This window comes from Stenella coeruleoalba (genome assembly GCF_951394435.1).
Source record: "Stenella coeruleoalba genome assembly, chromosome: 20".
Lineage (NCBI taxonomy): Eukaryota > Metazoa > Chordata > Mammalia > Artiodactyla > Delphinidae > Stenella > Stenella coeruleoalba.
In genome coordinates this window covers 12,257,281-12,279,311 of record NC_137166.1, presented here as the reverse complement: position 1 = coordinate 12,279,311, position 22,031 = coordinate 12,257,281, and the positions used below count along the sequence as shown (strand labels likewise).

Here is a 22,031-nt window from a genome sequence, read left to right as displayed (position 1 = left end):
TTTGCGTAGAACTGTAGCTACCAAAAATGTGGCCTGCGAAACTACCTGTTATTGGTCTAAGACAAGATAGGTACTAAAATTTTGAATAAGTATTTAGAAACTTGCTTAGCAATTTGACAATGTCACAATATTCAAGACATGAATGATGGACTCATTGCATTAAACAGAACATAGACCAATTCAGGTACTGTCAAACTTGCAAGGTGGTCACACGTGATATTAGTCTTGTGCAGTAAGACCACATTACATTGTGTATGAAAGTTTAGGGTTATTTTATCAATTAAAACCCCAAAATGTGATAAAATTTAAGCACTTCTTTTTATAAATTTTTACAATCATTTTAATTTTTGACCAAGTGTGACTTTTAAAATTTATAGTTTAATAACTAAATTAAGAAAGTAAATTTGGTATTATTTTTTAATCCTCATTTACTGATGGCAAAACAACCCACACTGTATGCTTCTGCAAAAAAAACCCACGTTTCCTGAATGCATCAGTAGTAGTAAACCACATGATGATAATGGAAGTGACTCCGAAGAAATGAAGGACAACCAAGGTCAAACCGCTTTTACTCTATGAGCCCTCATACACCGGGCTTGGGTTTTGATCACTCAGCGCTAAAACCAGTGAGTTCTTTGCAGAGATGTTTTAACTAATAAAGCAACAAATCCACCAAAACTTCTGCAGCATTTACATATAAAACATGAAGAAATAAGTTCAAAATCAAAAGAATTATTTGAAAGAAAGAGTACTGAACTAAAAAGTCAATAAAAACAGATACAAAATTCCCTACGTTAGCACTGTGGCCTTCTGAGAAAGGAGTACTTTTGGTTGCTAACTAAGAAAAACATATACCACTCCCAGGACATTAGTAAAAGACTATATCAAAGGTGTCTGCTTGGAAATCTTGACAAAGAAAGTAGTTCAAGTACAACTTTCCAATGACACCATGGCTTAAAGTATTCAGGATCTGGCTTATGATGCAGAAACTATTAACAAAGTTAGCAAAGTGTTTCTTCAATGCAATTTGAAGAACGACAGATTATTGCTAATATGAAAATTATTTTAGTATATGTGATTTAATCACGAGGGCGATATAAAGATTCTTTTTTATCAGTTTTTTGCTGACAAACATTAACTGACACTGATCTGTGTAATAAAAGTAGGATCACATGTCAACAGATGAGATTTGAAGTTTACGTGTTTGGAAGAATATGTTCCAATGGCACAGCTGCAAAACAGGGAAACAGTTTACATTAAGGAGTTTGTGCTAGAACATAAATTAATACACTGCTTCCTTCAATGAGAAAACTCTTACTACATAAAAAAACCCCACTGTTCTTAGTACAGTAGTAAAAACTGTGCATTATGTAAAGCTAATGCATTAAATTTAAATGACTATTTTTGATAAACTGAAAGTTGATCATAAATATGCATATGTTATAATGCATGCTGAAGTACAATGGTTATGAAGAAGAAAGTGCCTTGAGAATGATGAACTACAGAATAAACTTAGTACTTCTAAAAGAAAAACAATAACCATATGGTCCCCAATTTTAAAGATCTCAATTGGACAAGTAAGACATGCTTATTTGCCTGCTTTGTTTGGTATTTTTTTGTCCATGCTGAGCAGCTTGCGGGATCTTAATTCCCCAACCAGGAATTGAACCCAGGCCCAGCAGTGAAACTGTGGAGTCCTAACCACTGGACTGCCAGGGAATTCCCAGTTTGGTGTTTTTAAAAATCTTAGTACTTTCACACAAGGAAGTAATTCAACATATTTTTCAGAAACAAATAAACTCTAAGAGTAAAAATGCAAGTTAAAAGCCTGAAGAACAGTTCCTATAGGTTAACATGTTTCACAGAATGTTTTGAATTATATTTTCCATAAAAAAAAATCCACACATAGGAAATTCATGCATCCAGAATTCCTTTTTCCCACTGAAATATAACTTAAATTTTTTTTTTTTTTTGCAGTACGCGGGCCTCTTACTGTTGTGGCCTCTCCCATTGCAGAGCACAGGCTCCGGACGCACAGGCTCAGCGGCCATGGCTCATGGGCCCAGCCGCTCCGCGGCATGTGGGATCTTCCCAGACTGGGGCACGAACCCGTGTCCCCTGCATCAGCAGGCAGACTCTCAACCACTGCGCCACCAGGGAAGCCCAATATAACTTAAATTTAATTATAACTTGACAGGATAAATTACTGGAACTGACTACTTATGAAGCACTGAAGATGAACTCTGAAAATACAGTTACTACTAATCATTTCATGAGGTACCTAGGTCAAATCATTTTGCTGTACACCTTAAACTTATACAGTGCTGTATGTCAATTATTTCTCAATAAAACTGGAAGGAAAAAAAAAGAAAATGTAGTTAGTACTGGCTTTGTTTGGAAAAAGTAAAAATGAAAATCCTGAACTTAATGAAACTGCTTTAAAATCCACACTTCCATCCTCATTACTTTCACATTATTGCAGATCAGTGTCTAAATTATCTGTAGTGAAGGACCATGATTTTAAAACTTCAACCTGGTGCAGACCAATACTTTTGTAAAACACAATAGAAAGAATTTATTAAAAAATAAATTAAAAAGAGGTACAGGACTTCCCTGGTGGTGCAGTGGTTAAGAATCTGCCTGCCAATGGAGGGGACACGGGTTCGAGCCCAGGTCTGTGAAGATCCCACATGCCACAGAGCAGCTAAGCCCGTGTGCCACAACTACTGAGCCTGTGCTCTAGAGCCCATGAGCCCACTATTGAGACCACATGCCACAACTACTGAAGCCCGCACGCCTAGAGCCCGTGCTCCGCAACAAGAGAAGCCATCGCAATGAGAAGCCCGCGCGCTGCAACGAAGAGTAGCCCCCACTTGCTGCAATTAGAGAAAGCCCACACACAGCAACGAAGACCCAATGCAGCCAATAAATAAATAAACAAATAAATTTAAATAAATAAATAAATAAATAAAAGGTACAAAAACAGCCCTTTGAGATGGGTTTATGATGAGTATTATTTTTTAAAAAATTAAAAAGAGGAAGAGCACCAACACAGAAATAATTTACATATACATCATCCTCCAGGAGTAGGGCTGTCACCAATCCCACTTAGATTAATTAACAAGAAAGATATAAGCTATTTTGACCCATTAAAAACTTTAAAAATTAATATAAACAGCACTTATTCAAATTATGTGTCTAGATGTTAAGTAATGGGAATTGATACTTCTAGTTTTTTGCTTCAATTATAGAATTAAAAGGTGATTCCTTTTATTAATCACTTATACTCACACTTTCAATGATCAACATGTATAGTTACAGGGAATTCCCTGGCGGTCCAATGGTTAGGACTCGGCACTTTCAGTGCCGGGGCTCAGGTTCAATCCCTGGTTGGGGAATTAAGATCCTGCAAGTCGCAGGGTGTGCCTGCTGCCCCCTCCCCAAAAAAGGATAGTTATGTAATTCTTTTCCTTTTCTTATTTTGTGCTCATTTTGACTGTATTTATTGAAATGTAATTCTACGTCTGTTAAATCTTATTGTTAAAAATTTGAGCTTGGGGACTTCCCTGGTGGTCCAGTGGGTAAGACTTCACACTCCCAATGCAGGAGTCCTGGGTTCAATCCCTGGTCAGGGAACTAGATCCCACATGCATACTGCCAACTAAGAAGTCCGCATGCCACAACTAAGAGCCAGCATGCCACAACAAAGATCCCATGAGCCGCCACAGCCTAAATAAATATTTTTTTTAAGTTTGCGTTTGTATTTTGTATCTCTTCTTAATTTACTTTTCTAATAATTCCTATTAATTGTGTTTTACAAAAGTATTGGTCTGCAACAGGTTGAAAATTTAAAATCAGGGTCCTTCACTACAGAGAATTTAGATAACAATCTGCATTAATGCGTAATCTACCGAATATGAGAGTTATATTGTGTCACAAAGGAGAAGATCCTTGTTCTTAGGAAACAGTTATGAAGTATTTAAGAGTGAAGTGTCGGGCTTCCCTGGTGGCGCAGTGGTTGAGAGTCCGCCTGCTGAAGCAGTGGACACGGGTTCGTGTCCCGGTCCAGGAGGATCCCGCATGCCGCGGAGCGGCTGGGCCCGTGGGCCACGGCCGCTGGGCCTGCACGTCTGAAGCCTGTGCTCCGCAGGGAGAGAGGCCACAGCAGTGAGAGGCCCGCGAACCCAAAAAAAAAAAAAAAAAAAAAAGAGTGAAGTGTCATGATGTCTACAATTCTCAAATGGTTCAGCCAAAACAAAAAGAGAGAAATATGGAAACAGATGGTGGAGAGAGGGGCAAAACATTTACAAGTGGTGAATCAGTATGATAGGTATATGGGTGTTCAGTGTAATACTATTCTTGCAACATTTTTTTTTTTTTTTTTTTTTTTTGGCGGTAGGCGGGGCTCTCACTGCTGTGGCATCTCCTGTTGTGGAGCACAGGCTCCGGACGCGCAGGCACAGCGGCCATGGCTCACGGGCCCAGCCGCTCTGCGGCATGTGGGATCCTCCCGGACTGGGGCATGAACCCGTGTCCCCTGCATCGGCAGGCAGACTCTCAACCACTGCGCCACCAGGGAAGCCCACAACATTTTTATAAGTGTAAAATTTTTCAGAAAAAAAAAAATTGGGGGAGATTAAAAAGTAATACTAAAAGACTAAAAGAGTGGAAATATGTGTATCTATAACCGATTCACTGTGCTGTAGAGCAGAAAGTAACACAACACTGTAAATCAACTCTACTCCAATAAAAAAATAAAAATAAAAAAAGCCACCACCACCACCAACAACAACAAATAATAACAATAATAAAAAGTCTGCTTCACATCATTTATAAAACTAATAATGCCAGGACTTCCCTGGTGATCCAGCAGTTAAGACTCCGTGCTCCCAGTGCAGGGGGCCCAGGTTCGATCCCTGGACAAGGAACTAGATCCCACATGCCGCAACTGAAGTTCCCACACACTGCAACCAAAGATCCTGCATGCTGCAATGAAGATCCCGCATGCCGCAACTAAAACCCAGCACAGCCAAATAAATAAATAAATAGCACAGGGAGATCAGCTTGGTGCTTTGTGACCGCCTGGAGGGGTGGGATAGGGAGGGTGGGAGGGAGGGAGACGCAAGAGGGAAGAGATATGGGAACATATGTATAACTGATTCACTTTGTTATAAAGCAGAAACTAACACACCATTGTAAAGCAATTATACTCCAATAAAGATGTAAAAAATAATAATAATAAATAAATAAATAAATGTTAAAAACAAACAAATAATGCCGAACTTTTTTCTTAGATATATTTTCACTAGATGAAATAATTGTTGGAAACTGGAAATTATTTTTAAGAGTATCAATTTTAGGGGAAATTATACTTACAGAGAGTAATCAAGTCTAATTAATTACTGTCAAGGAAAATAAATGTGGCCATCTATAAAACTGATTGGCAGGCACTTCATCTGTTCTTGTCCAGCTCTAAATTACAGATCTGCTGTTTTCATATTAAAATTTTAAATAAATGGGGAGAAAGAAATTCCGGTCATGTGGCTCTCATCTAGAACGGCCAAGAGTATTAAGCCTATAATGTTTTTCTAAACTAGTAACAAACCTATGAATCAATTTAAAAAATAATATTCAGATGAGGAAATAATATCAGAATCAAATTTCTCTCCAGGTACTTTCAATTCTCACCTGATTTCAAAGGTTTCACTGGGGCTTATACATCAAAATTAAGGGAAGTAATAAAGGGAGAAATAGCCAGTCACAAAGCAAGGCATGAGTAAGTGAAACCAAATACTTAACTCTTACATTTTCTTGTTTCTGTTCAGCCAACCACTTCATAGTGCCCCCAACTACATTACCATATGTAACAGGACCTTTCTCATATTCCCTGATAATCAATGGAACCACTATTTTCCTTGAGTTCAAATATAAATCTTCCACAATATTAAGATGGGGTGGAATGAAGACAGATGTCTAACACCATTTAGAAAGATGCTCCTTTTTAAAAGTACTAGTTTTGAAGTTTGTGAATGTCATCTTACCTGACTTCTTCACCAGCAAAATCGAACACCTTGGTAATTTTAACTTTTTCTGTTTCTTTAGGTTTCTCTAGCTCTTCTGCTCTGACCAACAATTTACTTGAACTTGTCTCTTCAGCCTCCTCTCTTCTCTATGAAAAAAGAAGTGTAATCAGTTTCATATAAGGATGAAAACTAAAAGATCCATCCAAACATGTTGTTTCCAGCTATCCTTAAATATTTCATCTCTAAACAGTTAAATGCTTATTGAAATTTTATTTAATTAGAAAGGCTTTTGTTTCCTACCATAGGGAATGCTTTGCTTTTCACTTAGTAGAGTTACTATTAAAAGGCATCTAGTCTGATTTCTGTTGTAAGCCTCAAATCTCAGTTTCCAAATTTAAAAAATCTATCTGGGGAACTTCCGGCATTTCTGGCAAAGCATTCATCCCATTCATCTATTAACTTACTTTAACTTGTGTACGCAGAGGCACTTTTGATTTTGGTCCTACGTCATTGAGGAAGCTGGCCCATAGTTCATCTTCCTTCTTTTTCTTTGCATCCTCTGACTCAATGCCTTTTTCTGGCTCTGCAGCTCCATCTTCCTCCTCACTACTACTTCCTCCAGATTCCTCATTGGCATCCTCCTCGTCCTCTTCTTCTAATGAGAGGCCACCTTGTTTTCTCTTCCTAATCACCAACAGTCACAAGGAAAAGGAAAGACAAGACAAACAGGCAAAATAATTTCAGTTATCCCTTCCTGAATTCCAAACATAATGTTGCAAATATCAGAAAACTTTTAAATCTGGGGACTACTGGTTAACACGCCTGATAGGGGAAGTGGGAGAGGTAAGCTGAGATTTTGTGGAAGAAAAAAAGAACTGAGCTCTTACAGTTAGGATTTTCCCAAAGCATTTAGAATCAAAATACAGCGTTCTACTTCTAAGTTAGGACCAGCTGTTTTCACCAAGAAAATACCCAAAATCACCTCACAGAATCAATCTGTTCAGAAAGAGGGTTCTAATAACATACATATTCCTGGCATTTTTGACTTTTTAAAAGTCACTCCATGTGGGGAACAGAGATTGAAGAGAGCCTCAGATTTATTTGCACTGTTTCTTCCCAGAGTTCTGAGGGGGTGGGGAGTGGGGAATCCATGTTTCTTCCCACCTTCTGAAGATATGAAAGCTGGAATATACAAAAGCCAAGGATAAAAGAACTGGGTCCAAGACTTAAAAGAGTAAACTGCTTCTTAAGACTATTCTGACTTCAAGTGAATCACCTAATTCTCAAAATTCTCTTTCTACAATCTGATTTTTGCTTCAATGTCCAGGAAGACAGAAACACCAATCAAAGAGAATAAAAGACTTGTATTGAAAGACTCCCTTTTTGAGTTAAATAACTTGTCAGAATTTTCATAATTTTTGGTGGGAGTGCAATTCAGTACCAGGCTTGTAGAAGGTAATTTGTCTATACCTATAAATTTTTTTTTTTTTTTTACTACATATAACACTGGGTAAAACAATTCTACTCCTACAGATCTAATTTACAAATATACATGTGTACAAAGACACATAAGAAGAATATTCACTGCAGTCTTATTTGATGTAGTAAAGATGAGGACAATCTAAAGGTCTCTCAATAAAGGAATGTTTAAATAAAGTAAGGTCTGTCCAGTAATGTAACACTATGCTGAAAAGAAAAAGGTATAGCTAAATATACTGCCATAGTATCATCTCCAAGATGTGAAATAAGGAAAGTGAGAAATGATATGCAGAGCATGCTACTATTCATTTTTTTTTTTTTTTAAGAGTAGGGAATTCCCTGGCAGTCCAGTTGTTAGGACTTCCCATGCTTCCACTGCAGGGGGCGTGGGTTCGATCCCTGGTCAGGGAAGTAAGATCCCGCAAGCCTCATGGCCAAAAAAAGAAAAAGTAGGAAATACATATATACATGATTGTACATACACAGAATTATCTCTGGTAACATAATTCTTCTGAGACAAAGCAACAAGGGCTAGAGATGGGGTACATATTTTTTGTAGCAATTGCTTTTTTCTTTTCTTTTGGCCGAACCACGCAGCTTGTGGGATCTTAGTTCCCTGACCAGGGATTGAACCCAGGCCCTGGCATTGGAAAGGCAGAGTTCTAACCCCTGGACTGCCACGGAATTCCCGGGTTTTCAATTTTAAACCAGGTGCACATATTACCTATTAACTTTTTTAAATTAAAGCTCAAAAAATTTTAAAGCTTGCCAGAGAATAAGAATTTAATCCTAAAATGTCACCAAATATTTCCCTCAATGAGAAAAAGGTTAGAAACCATGGCAGTAAGAAATCTATCATGAGACCAATCCCAGCAATCTGGAAGGTTATGACAACAGCCCCTGACTTCTAAGGGCCTTGAGGGCAGCATCACCTGGCCGGAATGCTCTGAGATTTTCTTTTTCTCTCTTTGGTTTTCTGTGTCTGCTCTTCACCATCCACTTCATCTTCCTTCACTAATTCATTTACATCATCTTCACTATACTCTCCACCTGAAATCACATAACAGGGTTGGTCAGACAGACAGGAATAAAGGTTTTCACATCAAGATGAGACATTTTCATTAAGAAAAAAATGTAGTACTTTCCAGACTAAAATATCATTTCCTGAGGGATGTCTTCCCTATTCCTGAAGACCAGGCTAAGTTCCCCTATTCTAAGCCTCCAGGGCAGTCCATATTTCCCTCCTTAACGCACCCCACTTATATTTAATGCTTGCAATTTCTGCTATGCTCCACACACCACGAAAACTAATGAAAATCGCTATCTGTAAGGGTCAAGGCAGAAGACAGTGGGGTAAGCAGGGGCAGCAGAAGCAAGAGTTCTCAGTGTTTATTGCTCCGCAGAATTCTAAAAATCCCTTAAACTGAGCAAAGTTTAAATAAACAAACATAACCAAACTGATAACACAAGCCACAAAGAAAGGATTTACTCCAAGGACTTTATTTATTTATTTATTTTTAATGAATTTATTTATTTTATTTATTTATTTTAGGCTGTGTTGGGTCTTCGTTGCTATGTGCAGGCTTTCTCTAGTTGCAGTGAGCGGGGGCTACGCTTCGTTGCGGTGCTCAGGCTTCTCATCGCGGTGGCTTCTCTTGTTGCACAGCACGGGCTCTAGCCACGCAGGCTTCAGGAGTTGCAGCTTGCAGGCTCAGTAGTTGTGGCTCACAGGCTCTAGAGCACAGGCTCAGTAGTTGTGGCACATGGGCTTAGTTGCTCTGTGGCATGTGGGATCTTCCCAGACCAGGGATCGAACCCGTGTCCCCTGCATTGGCAGGCAGATTCTCAACCACTGTGCCACCAGGGAAGCGCCTCCAAGAACTTTAGAAAGAGTATTTTGACTGTTCATCCTTAGCAAGATGCATTCTAAAGACCAAAAAAGTTCTATTCCTAGTAGTAACATTGGTGTTGGTATTTTGAAACTGTTCTTTTTATTATAGGTAAAAGAAAGTTAAGTAGTTATACTAATCTTGTTAGGAATCCAGAACTTCAGAGTAAGAAATGACACACAATTATAAAACCAAAGAAATTAAGAAATTAAGTGAAAACAAATGTTAAAACTGAACTTAAAATTCAGAACTCTTAACTCTTTTTAAGATAAATATTTTCTAGCTCTGTTCACTTAAATGGCATAGAAGCAATGCCACTCTAGTAGCAACGAGCATTTCTTTAAAGTTCAGATTGTATTCTTTGATATAACTCAAAACAAAAATGGCTCCCTGAAAAGGCCAGCTAACTTCAGGTCTGAGGGAAGGAAAGCACAAGGTGAAATGGGGACATTTTGCTGTGCCAGAAAGCAAGGTAGTTATTTAAGAATAATGGGTCACGTTAAAAGGATATAAGATCCAGCTTGAAAGAACTTTTAGTGGCCAAAAGTGATGACCTGACCATTAAAACGAGTAACTGTTAGACTGAAACACACTGAATCAATAAAAAACTGTGACACCTTTATGATATATTTTTTTAAAAGACAGAAAAAATTATTTGTACCAGGGCTTCCCTGGTGGCGCAGTGGTTAAGAATCCGCCTGCCAATGCAGGGAACACGGGTTCGAGCCCTGGACCAGGAAGATCCCACATGCCACGGAGCAACTAAGCCCGTGCACCACAACTACTGAGCCTGCGCTCTACAGCCCGCGAGCCACAACTACTGAGCCCACGTGCCACAACTACTGAAGCCCGTGCGCCTAGAGCCCGTGCTCGTCAACAAGAGAAGCCACCACAATGAGAAGCCTGCACACGTCAGTGAAGAATAGCCCCCGCTGGACGCAACTAGAGAAAGCCCATGCGCAGCAACGAAGACCCAACACAGCCAAAAATAAATAAATTAATTAATTTAAAAAATTATTTGCACCATTTTAGGTTACTATTAAGAATACTCCCTATTTTGAAAATTGGAAATTAAGGGAAATGAATTAAACATTTATCCTGCCCCACTGATGAGGAAGAACTACACTTTCAGAAGAACATCAACCAATAAATGTAGAAGAACCACAAAATTAGAAAACCATCGCTCTCACACTCTAATGATAGTAGTAATTTAGGCAAGGATTATCAAGTAATGTTAAAAAACAATTTAAGTTTTAACTATTAAGTATACTGCCACACAGAATACTTTCCAATTCTAAGAGAAAAAATAATTACACAATAGAAGGACCAAACTCTCTTCATTCTGATCCAGAAGTCACAACCATGGGAATTAACCAGGTATTTTGTGTTTTCTGATGTTATGCATTATGAAACACTCAAGTCATCTATAATTTATTTTAGCTATAATTATTTCATTTGAATCCACCAAGCATTTAGATCTAACTTCCAATTTAATGAAAATTCAAGGGACGAAGGAACAACCTAATACCATTAGGGAGCAACCAGACAAAATCAGAAGGTGAGACATTCTGCAGGACATACAGCCTGATCTCCTAAGCCAATCTAAGTCACAGAAACAGGAGTGTGCTAGATTTAAACAGATTTAAGGGATAGAACAACTGGATGATACATGTAGTCCTGAACTCAATGGTGATTTAAACAAAAAAGCTAAAGCCATTTTTGAGTCAACAAGGAAAACTTGAATATGGTTTGTATATTAGATGAGCTGAAAGTTTACTGAAATGGACAGGGACAGAATGTTCACTGAAAAGAGCAGGTTACAAAGTAACATGAAAAAACTATGATTTCTAGTTGGGGAAAAATACAAATAACTACACTCCGGTATAGAAAAAAGATCAGAGTGGGTTTCACTAAGGGACCAATACTGATAATCTCTGGGTGGTAGGAATGGAATGATTCTGATTTTTTATGTTTAATTGCCTGCATTTTCTAATTTTCTACAAAGTTCATGCACTGCTTTTGTAATAATATATAGCTATTTTTCTTCATAAAAACGGATGAATGTTGTAGACAGTTCAGACAAAGAGATGCATATGGCTCTGGATCTTAAACATGAAAAAAGATGCTCAATCTCACTGATAAGAAAAAAGCAAATTTTAAACTACACAAACAACCACAAAAATCATGCAGTTACTCTAAGAGTAAGAAACAGAGTAACAACCCTATAGACAAAAAAAGCACAAATCTTTTTTAAATTGAAACTCCAAAGACTCAGAGCTTCCATCACCTTTTCAGTCCCCCATGCTTAATTTAAATATGAGTCAGACAACTAAGAATCACCAAAAAAATCTGAGAAAGTGTCTAACATAATAATGCCCAACACAAATGTACAGGGTGAATAAAAATCACCTTAGCGGAAAGAGATTGTTTCTTCATTCTATCAGGCTAGCATTATTTGATACCAAAGCCAGGCAAGGAAATTACAAGAAAACTACAGACCAACATCCCTCATAAACAGATGCAAAACTCCTCAACAAAATTCAGTAATGTAGAAGAAGAATAATACATCAGGACCAAGTAAGTTTTATTCCAGAAATAAAAGGCTGTTCAAAAATTTTAAATCAATCACTGTAATTCATCACATTAACAGATAAAAGAAGAAAAACCACACAATCAACAGATGGAGAAAAAGCATTTGACAAAATTCACCTCTCAGCAGATTAAGAATAGAGGGAATTTCTTTAACCTAATAAAACACATTAGGGGCAGTATATGCAGACTGGCAGGATTCAAATCCCAGCCCAGCTACTATCTAGCTGAGTGACTTTGGGTTCCTCAGTTTCTTCATGTGTGAAATGGAGAGCACAATAGCACATACTTGATAATGTTATGTGATTGAGTTAGTAACGAGTTAGACAATGTAAAGTGCTTAAAACACACACAAAAGGCATCTATGAAAAACCTATAGCTAACATTATACCAAATGGTGAAACAGTGATGCCTTCTCCTTAAGACTGGGAACAAGGAAAGGATATCCACTCTCACCTGTCCTATTCAATATTACATTGGAAGTCTATACGAAGTACAATAAGGCAAGCAAAAGAAATAAAAGGTATGCCTATTGGAAAAGAGGAAATAAAACTGTTTCTGTACACAGACAATATGATCTAATTTGGGGGGGGAGGGTAAAGGTGGCCTTGGAACTGTTAATTTTAGCGGCAGTTACATAACTCTAAGCATTTGTCAAAAATTCATAGAACAGTATAATGAAGAATGAATTTTACCATGCATAAGTTAAAAGTAAAAAAATTTAAAGCATTATTATTATTATTTGATAGGTAAGAAGTGGATTTATTTAGAGAGATACACATTCCATAGGAAGAATGTGGACCGTCTCTAAAGGCAAGAGCGGTCCCAGGGCATGGCGTCGTCTTGGAAAGTGAGAGCAGTCATGGGAGAAACACGCTCCACAGAGTGTGGGCCAGCTGAGAAGGGAAGAGGCCTTAAAGCATTAATAATATCCACAGAGCAATAAGATACTGCACACATGAAACAAGAACATGATGCTATTTAAAATTTGTGAAAAAACAAAAAAGTTATTCAAAATTAAAAACATCCAAGGGCCAGATTCAACACTGATACAAGAAAACAAAGCACATGCTGCCCAATGACTTCTGGAAGTTCCTGGTCCACTAGGTCAAAGACCTTGAAGTGCTGCTGATGGGCAACAAATCCTACGGTGCTGAGACTACTCCCAATATCTCCTCCAAGAACCCCAAAGTCACTGTGGAAAGAGCCGCCCACCTGGCCATCTGAGTCACCAATCCCAATGCCAGGCTGCACAGCAAAGAAAATGAATAGACAGCTCGTGTACACACTGCACTTGTGTTAATAAAAGCCATAAAACTCTGGGAAAAATATGTAAAGACAAAAAAAACTCAACAGAAGAGTTGGATGGTAAAATACTGAACTATTCCCATAAAGTGAAAAAGAAATCAAAGGGTTAGAAAATAGAGAATAAAAATAGAGGAAGGGACTTCCCTGGTGGTCCAGTGGCTAAGACTCCCCACTCCCAATGGAGGGGGCCTGGGTTCAATCCCTGGTCAGGGAACTAAATCACACATGCCGCAACTAAAGACTCCGCATGCTGCAACTGAAAGATTCCACGTGCCACAACTAAAAGATCCCGCACCCGGAAACGAAGATCCCATGTGCTGTAGCTAAGACCCGGCACAGCTAAATAAATACATACTTACATACATACTTCATACATACATAAATAAATAAAAAATTTTTTAAAGTTTATAAAAAAAAAAGTAGTACAGGAAAATAGAACCAGTCCATAAGGTCTAACATAAGATTCAACACATAAATAATGATGAGTCCAAAACAATAAAATGGAGAAAACTGTCCCCCCCAAATTTAAAAAGTTCCAGAAGTGACTTCCCTGGTGGCGCAGTGGTTGAGAATCCGCCTGCCAACGCAGGGGACACAGGTGTGATCCCTGGCCTCGGAAGATCCCACATGCCGCGGAGCAACTACGCCGGGGTGCCACAACTACTGAGCCTGTGCTCTAGAGCCCTCAAGCCACAACTATTGAGCCCATATGCCGCAACTACTGAAGCCTGCGTGCTCTAGGGCCTGTGCTCCGCAACAAAGAGTAGCACCCGCGAGGCAACAAAGACCCAACGCAGCCAAAAAAAAAAAAAAAGAAGTTCCAGAAGGCCCAGCAGAATGGATGAAAACAGACTCATACCAAGGTACAGTATATCACTGTGAAATATCAGAAAGTATCAGAAACAAAGAGACGATTCTATCAACTTCCAGAGACAAATTTTATATAAATGAGGAAAAATTACCGACAAGAGACTTTTTAATAAAAACACTGAAAACTTAGAAAATAATGGAGGAATATCTTTAAAATTCAGATAGAAAATTATTATTATAGAATGCAGAATTACTATTACAGAACACAGAATTCTATACCAAATTAGTAATCATGCCTGAGGGTCAATATTTCACTATTTTTAGATAGTCGAGGTCTCAAAAAAAAAAATGTTTCTAAAAAAATGCATCTTTCCTCAAGAAGTTACTTGAGGATTTATTCTCATTTTGGTGAAACACACCAAGAAAGAAGACATCATGGGACCCAAGGAACAGGGAATCCAAGAGAAAATGGAGGTAAAAGGAACATCCAGAGTGGTGGTGATGATGGAAAATCTTAGGTTTCAAAGTGGTAAAACCAAGACAAATTGGAGCAGGTCAGACGGCAAAGATGGACTTCAAAAAGTGAAAAATTATCTAATGAATCTAAATATCTTGGGAGATGATTTAGACAATTTTGAAAGTTCCGGATCAAATCAGTAGTAAGTACATAGACTAAGCAACAACAACAAAATGGCAATTATTAACTCCAGAGAAAACTAGTGTAGGAAAAGCAATAACTAACTGTATATACCACATGGTCAGGCCTGAACAAGATGTCCACAAAGTAATTACAAAAAAAGGAAACAATACCAGTCTAACCCAAATTTCACATAGGAACATTGGCAGGCTGGGGAGTTGGGGAGGGTCTGAAGGTGAAACGGTGAGGCTAAAGAGGGTGTTAAAATAACACCTAACATGGATGGGTTAAGTCAACAGACAACGGAAGTACCAAATTTTAAACGTAGAAAGCAGTGTCATGGGCTTCCTTGGTGGCGCAGTGGTTGAGAATCTGCCTGCCAATGCAGGGGACACGGGTTCGAGCCCAGGTCTGGGAAGATCCCACGTGCCGCGGAGCAACTAGGCCTGTCAGCCACAACTACTGAGCCTGCACGTCTGGAGCCTGTGCTCTGCAACAAGAGAGGCCGCGATAGTGAGAGGCCCGCGCATCGCGATGAAGAGTGGCCCCCGCTTGCCGCAACCAGAGAAAGCCCTCGCACAGAATCGAAGACCGAACACAGCCAAAACTAAATAATAAATAAATTAAAAAAAAAAAAAAGCAGTTTCTTCTGGGGAGGATTGACAGGTATGAGGGGTGATGGAAACGGTTGTTTCAAAAATAAGCCTTTCAAAAATATTTGACTATTTTGAAACAGGCGCATGCATAACTCTGATTAAAATGAAAACTAGTTTTCAAATGATCACACTGGCCGATACCGAAGACCAACGTTGGTGGACAAGAATGGAACCCAGGAAACCAACTGGGAAGCTATGGCGAGTCTTAGTGTTAATGGTAGTTCAGTAAGAGCGAGATTGGTGAGGAACTGATCAGAAATTAACCTACGCAGACGCAAACAGAACTTAATGATTGGTTAGACCAAAACAGTGAGAATAAGGACAACTCCCAAGGTTTTGTTTTGTTTTTAACCTGAGCTACTGTACGGGCAGATACTTCTAATGAGATGGGGAAGCCTGCGGAAGGTGCAGGAGGGCGGAAGGGGTAGGTTTGGGTGACATTTACTTTGACCCGGTTCGGTTTGAGAAGCCTATACAAAAACAAAAAATCCAAAGTCTGATCAGAGAGCAATGGGTATAGACGTTGCAAAGAGGCAAAGGGCATCATTATGTGAACTTTTTAACAACCAGATCCCTTTTGAGAACAGCAAGTGAAGAGACCTATCTGGAACGTGATGCTAGCTAGCAATTCTCTGGGGACGGAAGGCCTGGCGATAAGACTGCCTTTCAGAAGATTTCAGGGCTGGTAAGAGTACGCGATGAGCGACCACCGCCAGCTTCACCAGAGGCAGAGCGGAGTTCACGTGCCGGTTCCCGCGCTCCGAGAGGCGGCGGTGGCCGCCGAAGCCAGGCCGTGAGGAGCAGCTGCGCGAGACGTCCCCGTGCACACTTCCTGGGCCACGGGGCCCTCACGGTGCAAGCAGGCGGGCGAGGGCGCGGGGCGGGGACGCTTGAGACCCGCGCCACGCGGCCACTGAGGCACCGGGCCCACGAACGCCGGGCAAAGCTCGCCTCACGTGAGGCGCGGGGCGGGGCAAACCGCCCCTCGCCTCAGGTGGAATCGCTCACCAGATGGCACGTAGTCTTCGTCCTCCTCCGAGGTGGAGAAGTCTTCGGAGTCGAATTCCTCCATGTCGCTGCCGCGCGGGGCGAACACAGCCGCAGCAGCTACCCCCAACGGCAAAGCTCTAGGGAGAGACCATACATAGAGCTGCTGCAGGGGCGGCGGTAGCTCGGGCGGCCCCCGCAGCTTGTGCACAGGCGCAAAGAGTGCTACGTGATCCAAATGCGACACTTCCGGGCCAAAGCCCCGGGCTTGACGCTGCTGTGGCAGTTGGCGGAACACGGGCTCCGTGCTGAAGCGGTGCATGCTGGAACTTGTAGTCCCCAGTGCTACCAGACGCTTTGATTTAGTAAATATGCTTAAATGAAATTTGTTTTGTCCACGGGAATACAGGTGACCTTCGTTATTCACCGGTTGGTATTTTTGTATTCGCTTACTTGTTAAAATTTACTGTCACCCCAGAAATCAATATTCGCGATGCTTTCTGGGGTTATTCGCGGACATGCGCAGAGAGTGAAAGTTTTGAGTCAACCAGTGGTGGCTTGTACCGACGTTGGAGGCAGATGATCCGCTATCTTGCTTCGGCTCTCGTACTCTAAATAAGTGTCCTCTTCGCAATCTGTTTAGTGCCGCGTTTTTTTGCATTTTTTGTGCTTTTTGTTGGTGATTTCGCTGTTTAAAATGACCCCTGAGCGTAGTGCTGCGGTGCTGCCTAGTGTTCCTAAGCGCAAGAAGGCTGTGATGTGCCTTATGGAGAAAATACGTGTGTTAGATAAGCTTCGTTCAGGCATGAGTTGTAGTGCTGTTGGCCGTGAGTTCAACGTTAATGAGTCAACAATCCGGTACATCAAGAAAAAGGAAAAGGAAATTCGCCGATCTGTACGTGAGGCTGCTCCGGAAAGTGCTAAAGTGACATCTATAGTGCGTGAGGAAGCTATGGAAAAGATGGAAAAGCGGCTCAATTTGTGGATTCATGAGATGACAACCGATAAAAAAGGTGTGGTGGACAGCATTGTTGTGAGGCTGAAAGCCAAAGAAATTTACGGTCACGTTACCCAGGGTCAGAAAAACGTGAAACCCTTCTCGGCTAGCGCTGGCTGGCTTGCACGTTTCAAAAGGCGATATGGTGTGAGTAATGTTAAGCTTGCAGGTGAGGCAAGTTCTGCAGATCAGGAGGCTGCGGAAGAATTTAAAAAATACCTGCTAAGTGTTATTCAGGAAAAGGGGTACGTGGAAGAGCAGGTTTTCAACGCTGATGAGACTGGCCTATTTTACAAAGACGTTGGCAAAAGAACCTATATAACGCAAATGGCCTCCAAAGCCCCTAGCTTTAAATCATTCCAGGATTATGCAACCCTGCTTTTGTGCGCCAATGCCAAGGGCGACTTTAAGTGCAAACCCCTAATGGTGTACAGAGCTCCAAGTTCACAAGCACTTAAAGGGAAAAGCGTGAATCATATGCCGGTCCATTGGAGGTGGAACAAAAAAGCATGGATGACTTCTGATTGGTTCCACAGCTGCTTCATACCAGAAGTTGAATACTATCTCCAGGGCAGAAACCTTGCCTTCAAGATTTTGTTAATTTTGGATAATGCCCCAGTCCATTGCTGTGAAGAACTCAAAAATGCCCACCCCAACGTAGAAGTTCTTTTCATGCCCCCAAATACTACGTCTCTCATCCAACCCCTGGATCAGGGCATAATAAAAGCCTTCAAGGCGCACTATACTAGGGAGCTTTATAGCAAGGCTTTTGAGGCTCTCAAAGCCAACAAGGAAACTACCATGATGGACTATTGGAAGTCAGTCACTATACGCAACGTTATTGATTATGTTGGCACAGCATGGGACAACATCAAGCAGGCTACTATCAATAATTGTTGGAAAAATGTTTGGCCGGACTGCGTAGAAAATTTTGAAGGCTTTGAAGGTGTTACAGAAAGTATAAAGAACAGTGTCAAAAACATAATGCATATCGCATGGCAAATAAGTGGAGAAGGCTTTGATGACATGAGAGAAGAAGACGTGGAGGAAATTTTGGCAGAGAAGGCAGTAGAACCCACCAACGAAGACTTGGACGAGATGGCAAAACAAGGCGTTGGAGTCAGTGATGATGAAGATGGTGATGAAAGTCAGCCTAAGAGTCCAGGAATTGTTCCTCTTACAGCGGCCAAAATATCAGAATGGAACTCTGCCTTGGAAACAATTTTCAGTGACATGGAAGAGTGTGACCCTATGCTTGATCGCAGCCTCAAATTTAAGCGCTTAGCCTCCTGTGCATTTGCCCCCTATGCCGAGATGCTTAAAGATTTGAGGCAAAAAGCCAGGCAGGCGGGGTTGACCCAATTTTTGGAGCCAGTTTGGGAGGGAAAATTGCCGACTCCATCAACAAGTGGTGAGAGCCAGACCTCTGAGGTTGAACTGATGGATGTCAACCTGCCACCCTCTTCCTCTTCTGCAGAATGAGTTCCACCAACCTCTCCCTTGCTTTTTGTGCGGCAAGCCAAGGTCGAGAGGTTTAACCACACTGTGCACTGTGCCATCACGCAGCCTGCAGCTCTATCAACAGTAAGATTTTAGTTAACGTTTTTATAAAACTTTGAACGCTTCATCTTTCATTTTTTCAGGACTTTATTTGCATTACTGCACACTATATAGTATGTGTTTACAGTACTGTATGCATTTACTGTACATGAGTACTATATGTGTAGTGTGTGTCTGTGTGTGTGTATGACTGAGGGGGAAAGTTAAAGTAGTACAATCTGTTTTGTACATTACACAAACATGCTGTCATTGAAATAATTGTTTCATTATAAACACTGCATATCATTATTTGTAAGAAAGAGATATTAAATTCAGTGTCTTTGAACAGAAACACACATAAAGCAAGGTTATGTACTGATCAGTTGACGAAAATGGTACAACCAGAGACCCACAGGAACTCAACCCTGTATTTCTGCTAATGGAGTGTGCACGGTGACCTTACAGTTATAAGTACTGCGAACGACAAGGATCAGCTCTATTCTAGAATTCAGACATCATCCACACCAGTCCTTCCTTCAAGTCAAGTTAATCCATATGGAAATACAACCATATATAATCCTTGTCATTTGGTCAGATTAAAAAATTTTTATTATAATCCAACTCTGAGAGGCAGTAATCAGATGCAAATGAGATATCATTGACTAACATCCTATTTGTTCAGGTTTGGGTTTTTTCAGCTGATAATTGCTCCCTGTTGATACTCTGGACTAGGGTCTGTGTCACCCAGTCTAGTGTTATCTAAATCAAGGAATAGATGAAACATGTCTGTGATTAAAAGGACATTATGGTGGCTTTATGCCAACAAGCTTTTTAAAACAGCCTGATTGCAACATAGTTCCCACACCACAAAATTTGCTCATTTAAAGTGCATAGTTCAATCATTTTAGTATATTCACAGACGTGCGCAACCATCACCACAGTCAATTTTGGAAGATTTTCATCACCCCAAGAAGGAACCTCTGACCAATTAGCAGTCACTCCCCATTTCTCCCCAATCCCCAGCTTTAGGCTAATCTTTCTCTCTATATTTTCTTATTCCAGAAATTTCATATAAATGGAATTATACAAGATGTGGTCTTTTGTGACTGTCTTCTTTCACTTAGCACATTTCCAAAGTTCATTCGTCTTAGGTATATACCTGTGGAACTGCTGGACCACATAGTAACTCCGTGCTTTACCTTTCAAGAAACTGTCAAACTGTTTCTCCAAGCAACCATTTTATACCCTCACCAGCAATTTCTGAAGTCTCCAATTTCTCCACACCCTTGCCAACACTCTATCTTTTTGATTATAACCATACTAGTGGGTGTGAAATGACATTTCATTATAGTTTTGATTTGCACGTCCCTGATGACTAATGATGTTAAGCATCTATTCATGTCTTTATTGGTCATGGTATATGTTGTTTTGGAAAAATGTCTACTCAAATCCTTTGCCCATTTTTTAAAAGACTTTTTTGATGTGGACCATTTTTAAAGTCTTTATTGACTTTGTTACAATATTGCTTCTGTTTTATGTTTTGGTTTTTTGGCAGCGAGGCATGTGGGATCTTAGCTCCCCGACCAGGGATTGAACCCGCGCCCACTGCATTGGAAGTGCAGAATCTTAGCCACTGGATCACCAAGGAAGTCCCCCTCTGCCCATTTTTAAATTGGGTTGTCTTTCTATTAATGAGTTGTAAGAGAGAGTTCTTTATATATTATAAACGCAAGTCTCTTATAAAGTGTATGATTTGAAAATATTTCCTCCTGTGGGTGTCTTTTCACTTTCTTGATGGCATCATTTGAAGCATAAAAATTTTTAATTTTGATGAAGTCCAGTTTATCTAGTTTTACTCTAATGTCCCTCTTGCTTTGGGGGTTGTATCTAAGAAGGCTTTGCCTAACCCAAGATCACAAAATTTACTCCTGTGTTCTTCTAAGAGTTTTATAGTTTTAGTTCTTACATTTAGGTCTATGACCCATTTCAGTAAATCTTTCTTATGTGAGAATAACAGAAAAATAGATGTGAAATTAGGACCCAGTATTTGGGACTTCACCATTCTCAGCCTCGTTTTCCTTGGACAGCATAAATAAACCCTACAGTGACAAACTGGGATGTCGCCTTTTGCCCCATCCCTGGGGTCTGAGTCTGGGGAAAAGGATACCCCAGAGTTCTTCAGCAGACTTTCTCCTCCATTACCCTACTTCTCCTACTCTCCTCTTTACAGATTACTAGCACTCCATACATTTGTTCAAATTTACAAAGTTTCTGACCACTTTATGGGTAACCAGGGAACTATTTTCTGTTGTGTCAAATAGTTTAGTAAAGAGGTCAAAAAATTGGTTAGCAGGCCAAATCCAGCATAAAGACATGCATTGTTCGATCTGAAAAGCATTTTACATGAAGTTAAATTAGCGGCCAGCTGTGATATTATGATTTCGCAGAAATATACATTTCATATACATTTTGGTCATTCAGGTGACCAAAATGTGTTTCTCATATATATTTGGCCTTCATCCACAGTTCCTGGCTCACAGCTCCCAAAACACCTGGAATTTCCTAAGTGTTGAGAGTGGTAAAGGTGTCTTGTGTTGTATGAATGACTTTTAGAAGCAACTAAGGATGGGGCTGGTTGCCAGGACAACTTACCGTGTGATTAGAGGATTGGAACTTTCAGTCCCCACATCCCCACACAGCCCTCCCCTGCCCCACCTCTGGGGAGAGGGGGGAGGGGCAACAAGTTGAATCAGTTCCCAATGGCCAGTGAATCATGCATATGTGATGAAGTCTCCATAAAACCCCAAAAGGACAGGGTTGAGAGCTTCCCAGTTAGTGAACACGTGGAAATTCGGGGAGAGTGGCACCCTTGGAGGGGGCATGGAAGCTCCACTCACCTTCCTCGTACCTTGCCCTGTGCATCTCTTCCATCCGGCTGTTCCTGAGTTACATCCTCATGATAAACCAGTGATCTAGTATGTAAAATGTTTGAGTTCTGTAAGCCACTTTAACAAATTAATTGAACCCAATTTATAGCCAGTCGGTGAGAAGCACAGGTAACAGCCTGGACTTGCAACTGGCATCTCGAATCAGGGGGTGCAGTGGGAGTCGGTCTTG

General features: G+C 40.4%; 2 protein-coding genes across 7 annotated transcripts in view; one reads left to right on the top strand and one right to left on the bottom strand.

Annotated features, from left to right (window-relative positions):
- The window catches only part of CFDP1 (craniofacial development protein 1), a 138,166-nt gene extending 121,293 nt beyond the window's left edge, over positions 1 to 16,873 (bottom strand). For all 6 annotated transcript variants that reach the window (XM_079908557.1, XM_079908555.1, XM_079908558.1 and 3 more), the window contains exons 1-4: positions 16,400 to 16,873; positions 8,435 to 8,552; positions 6,488 to 6,707; positions 6,042 to 6,169 (exon numbers count right to left, since the gene is read on the bottom strand). In XM_079908557.1, the coding sequence (XP_079764683.1) occupies positions 6,042 to 6,169; positions 6,488 to 6,707; positions 8,435 to 8,552; positions 16,400 to 16,700 (767 nt within the window). In that variant the 5' untranslated portion in view covers positions 16,701 to 16,873. The remainder of the gene's footprint in view (positions 1 to 6,041; positions 6,170 to 6,487; positions 6,708 to 8,434; positions 8,553 to 16,399) is intronic.
- A 310-nt stretch (positions 16,874 to 17,183) lies between these two features.
- LOC307179114 (tigger transposable element-derived protein 1) lies at positions 17,184 to 18,857 on the top strand (the record flags this gene model as incomplete). Its single annotated transcript, XM_079907888.1, has 1 exon — positions 17,184 to 18,857. The coding sequence occupies one exon, from the start codon at positions 17,184 to 17,186 to the stop codon at positions 18,855 to 18,857; it is 1,674 nt and encodes a 557-aa protein (XP_079764014.1).
- Positions 18,858 to 22,031: the final 3,174 nt, after the last annotated feature.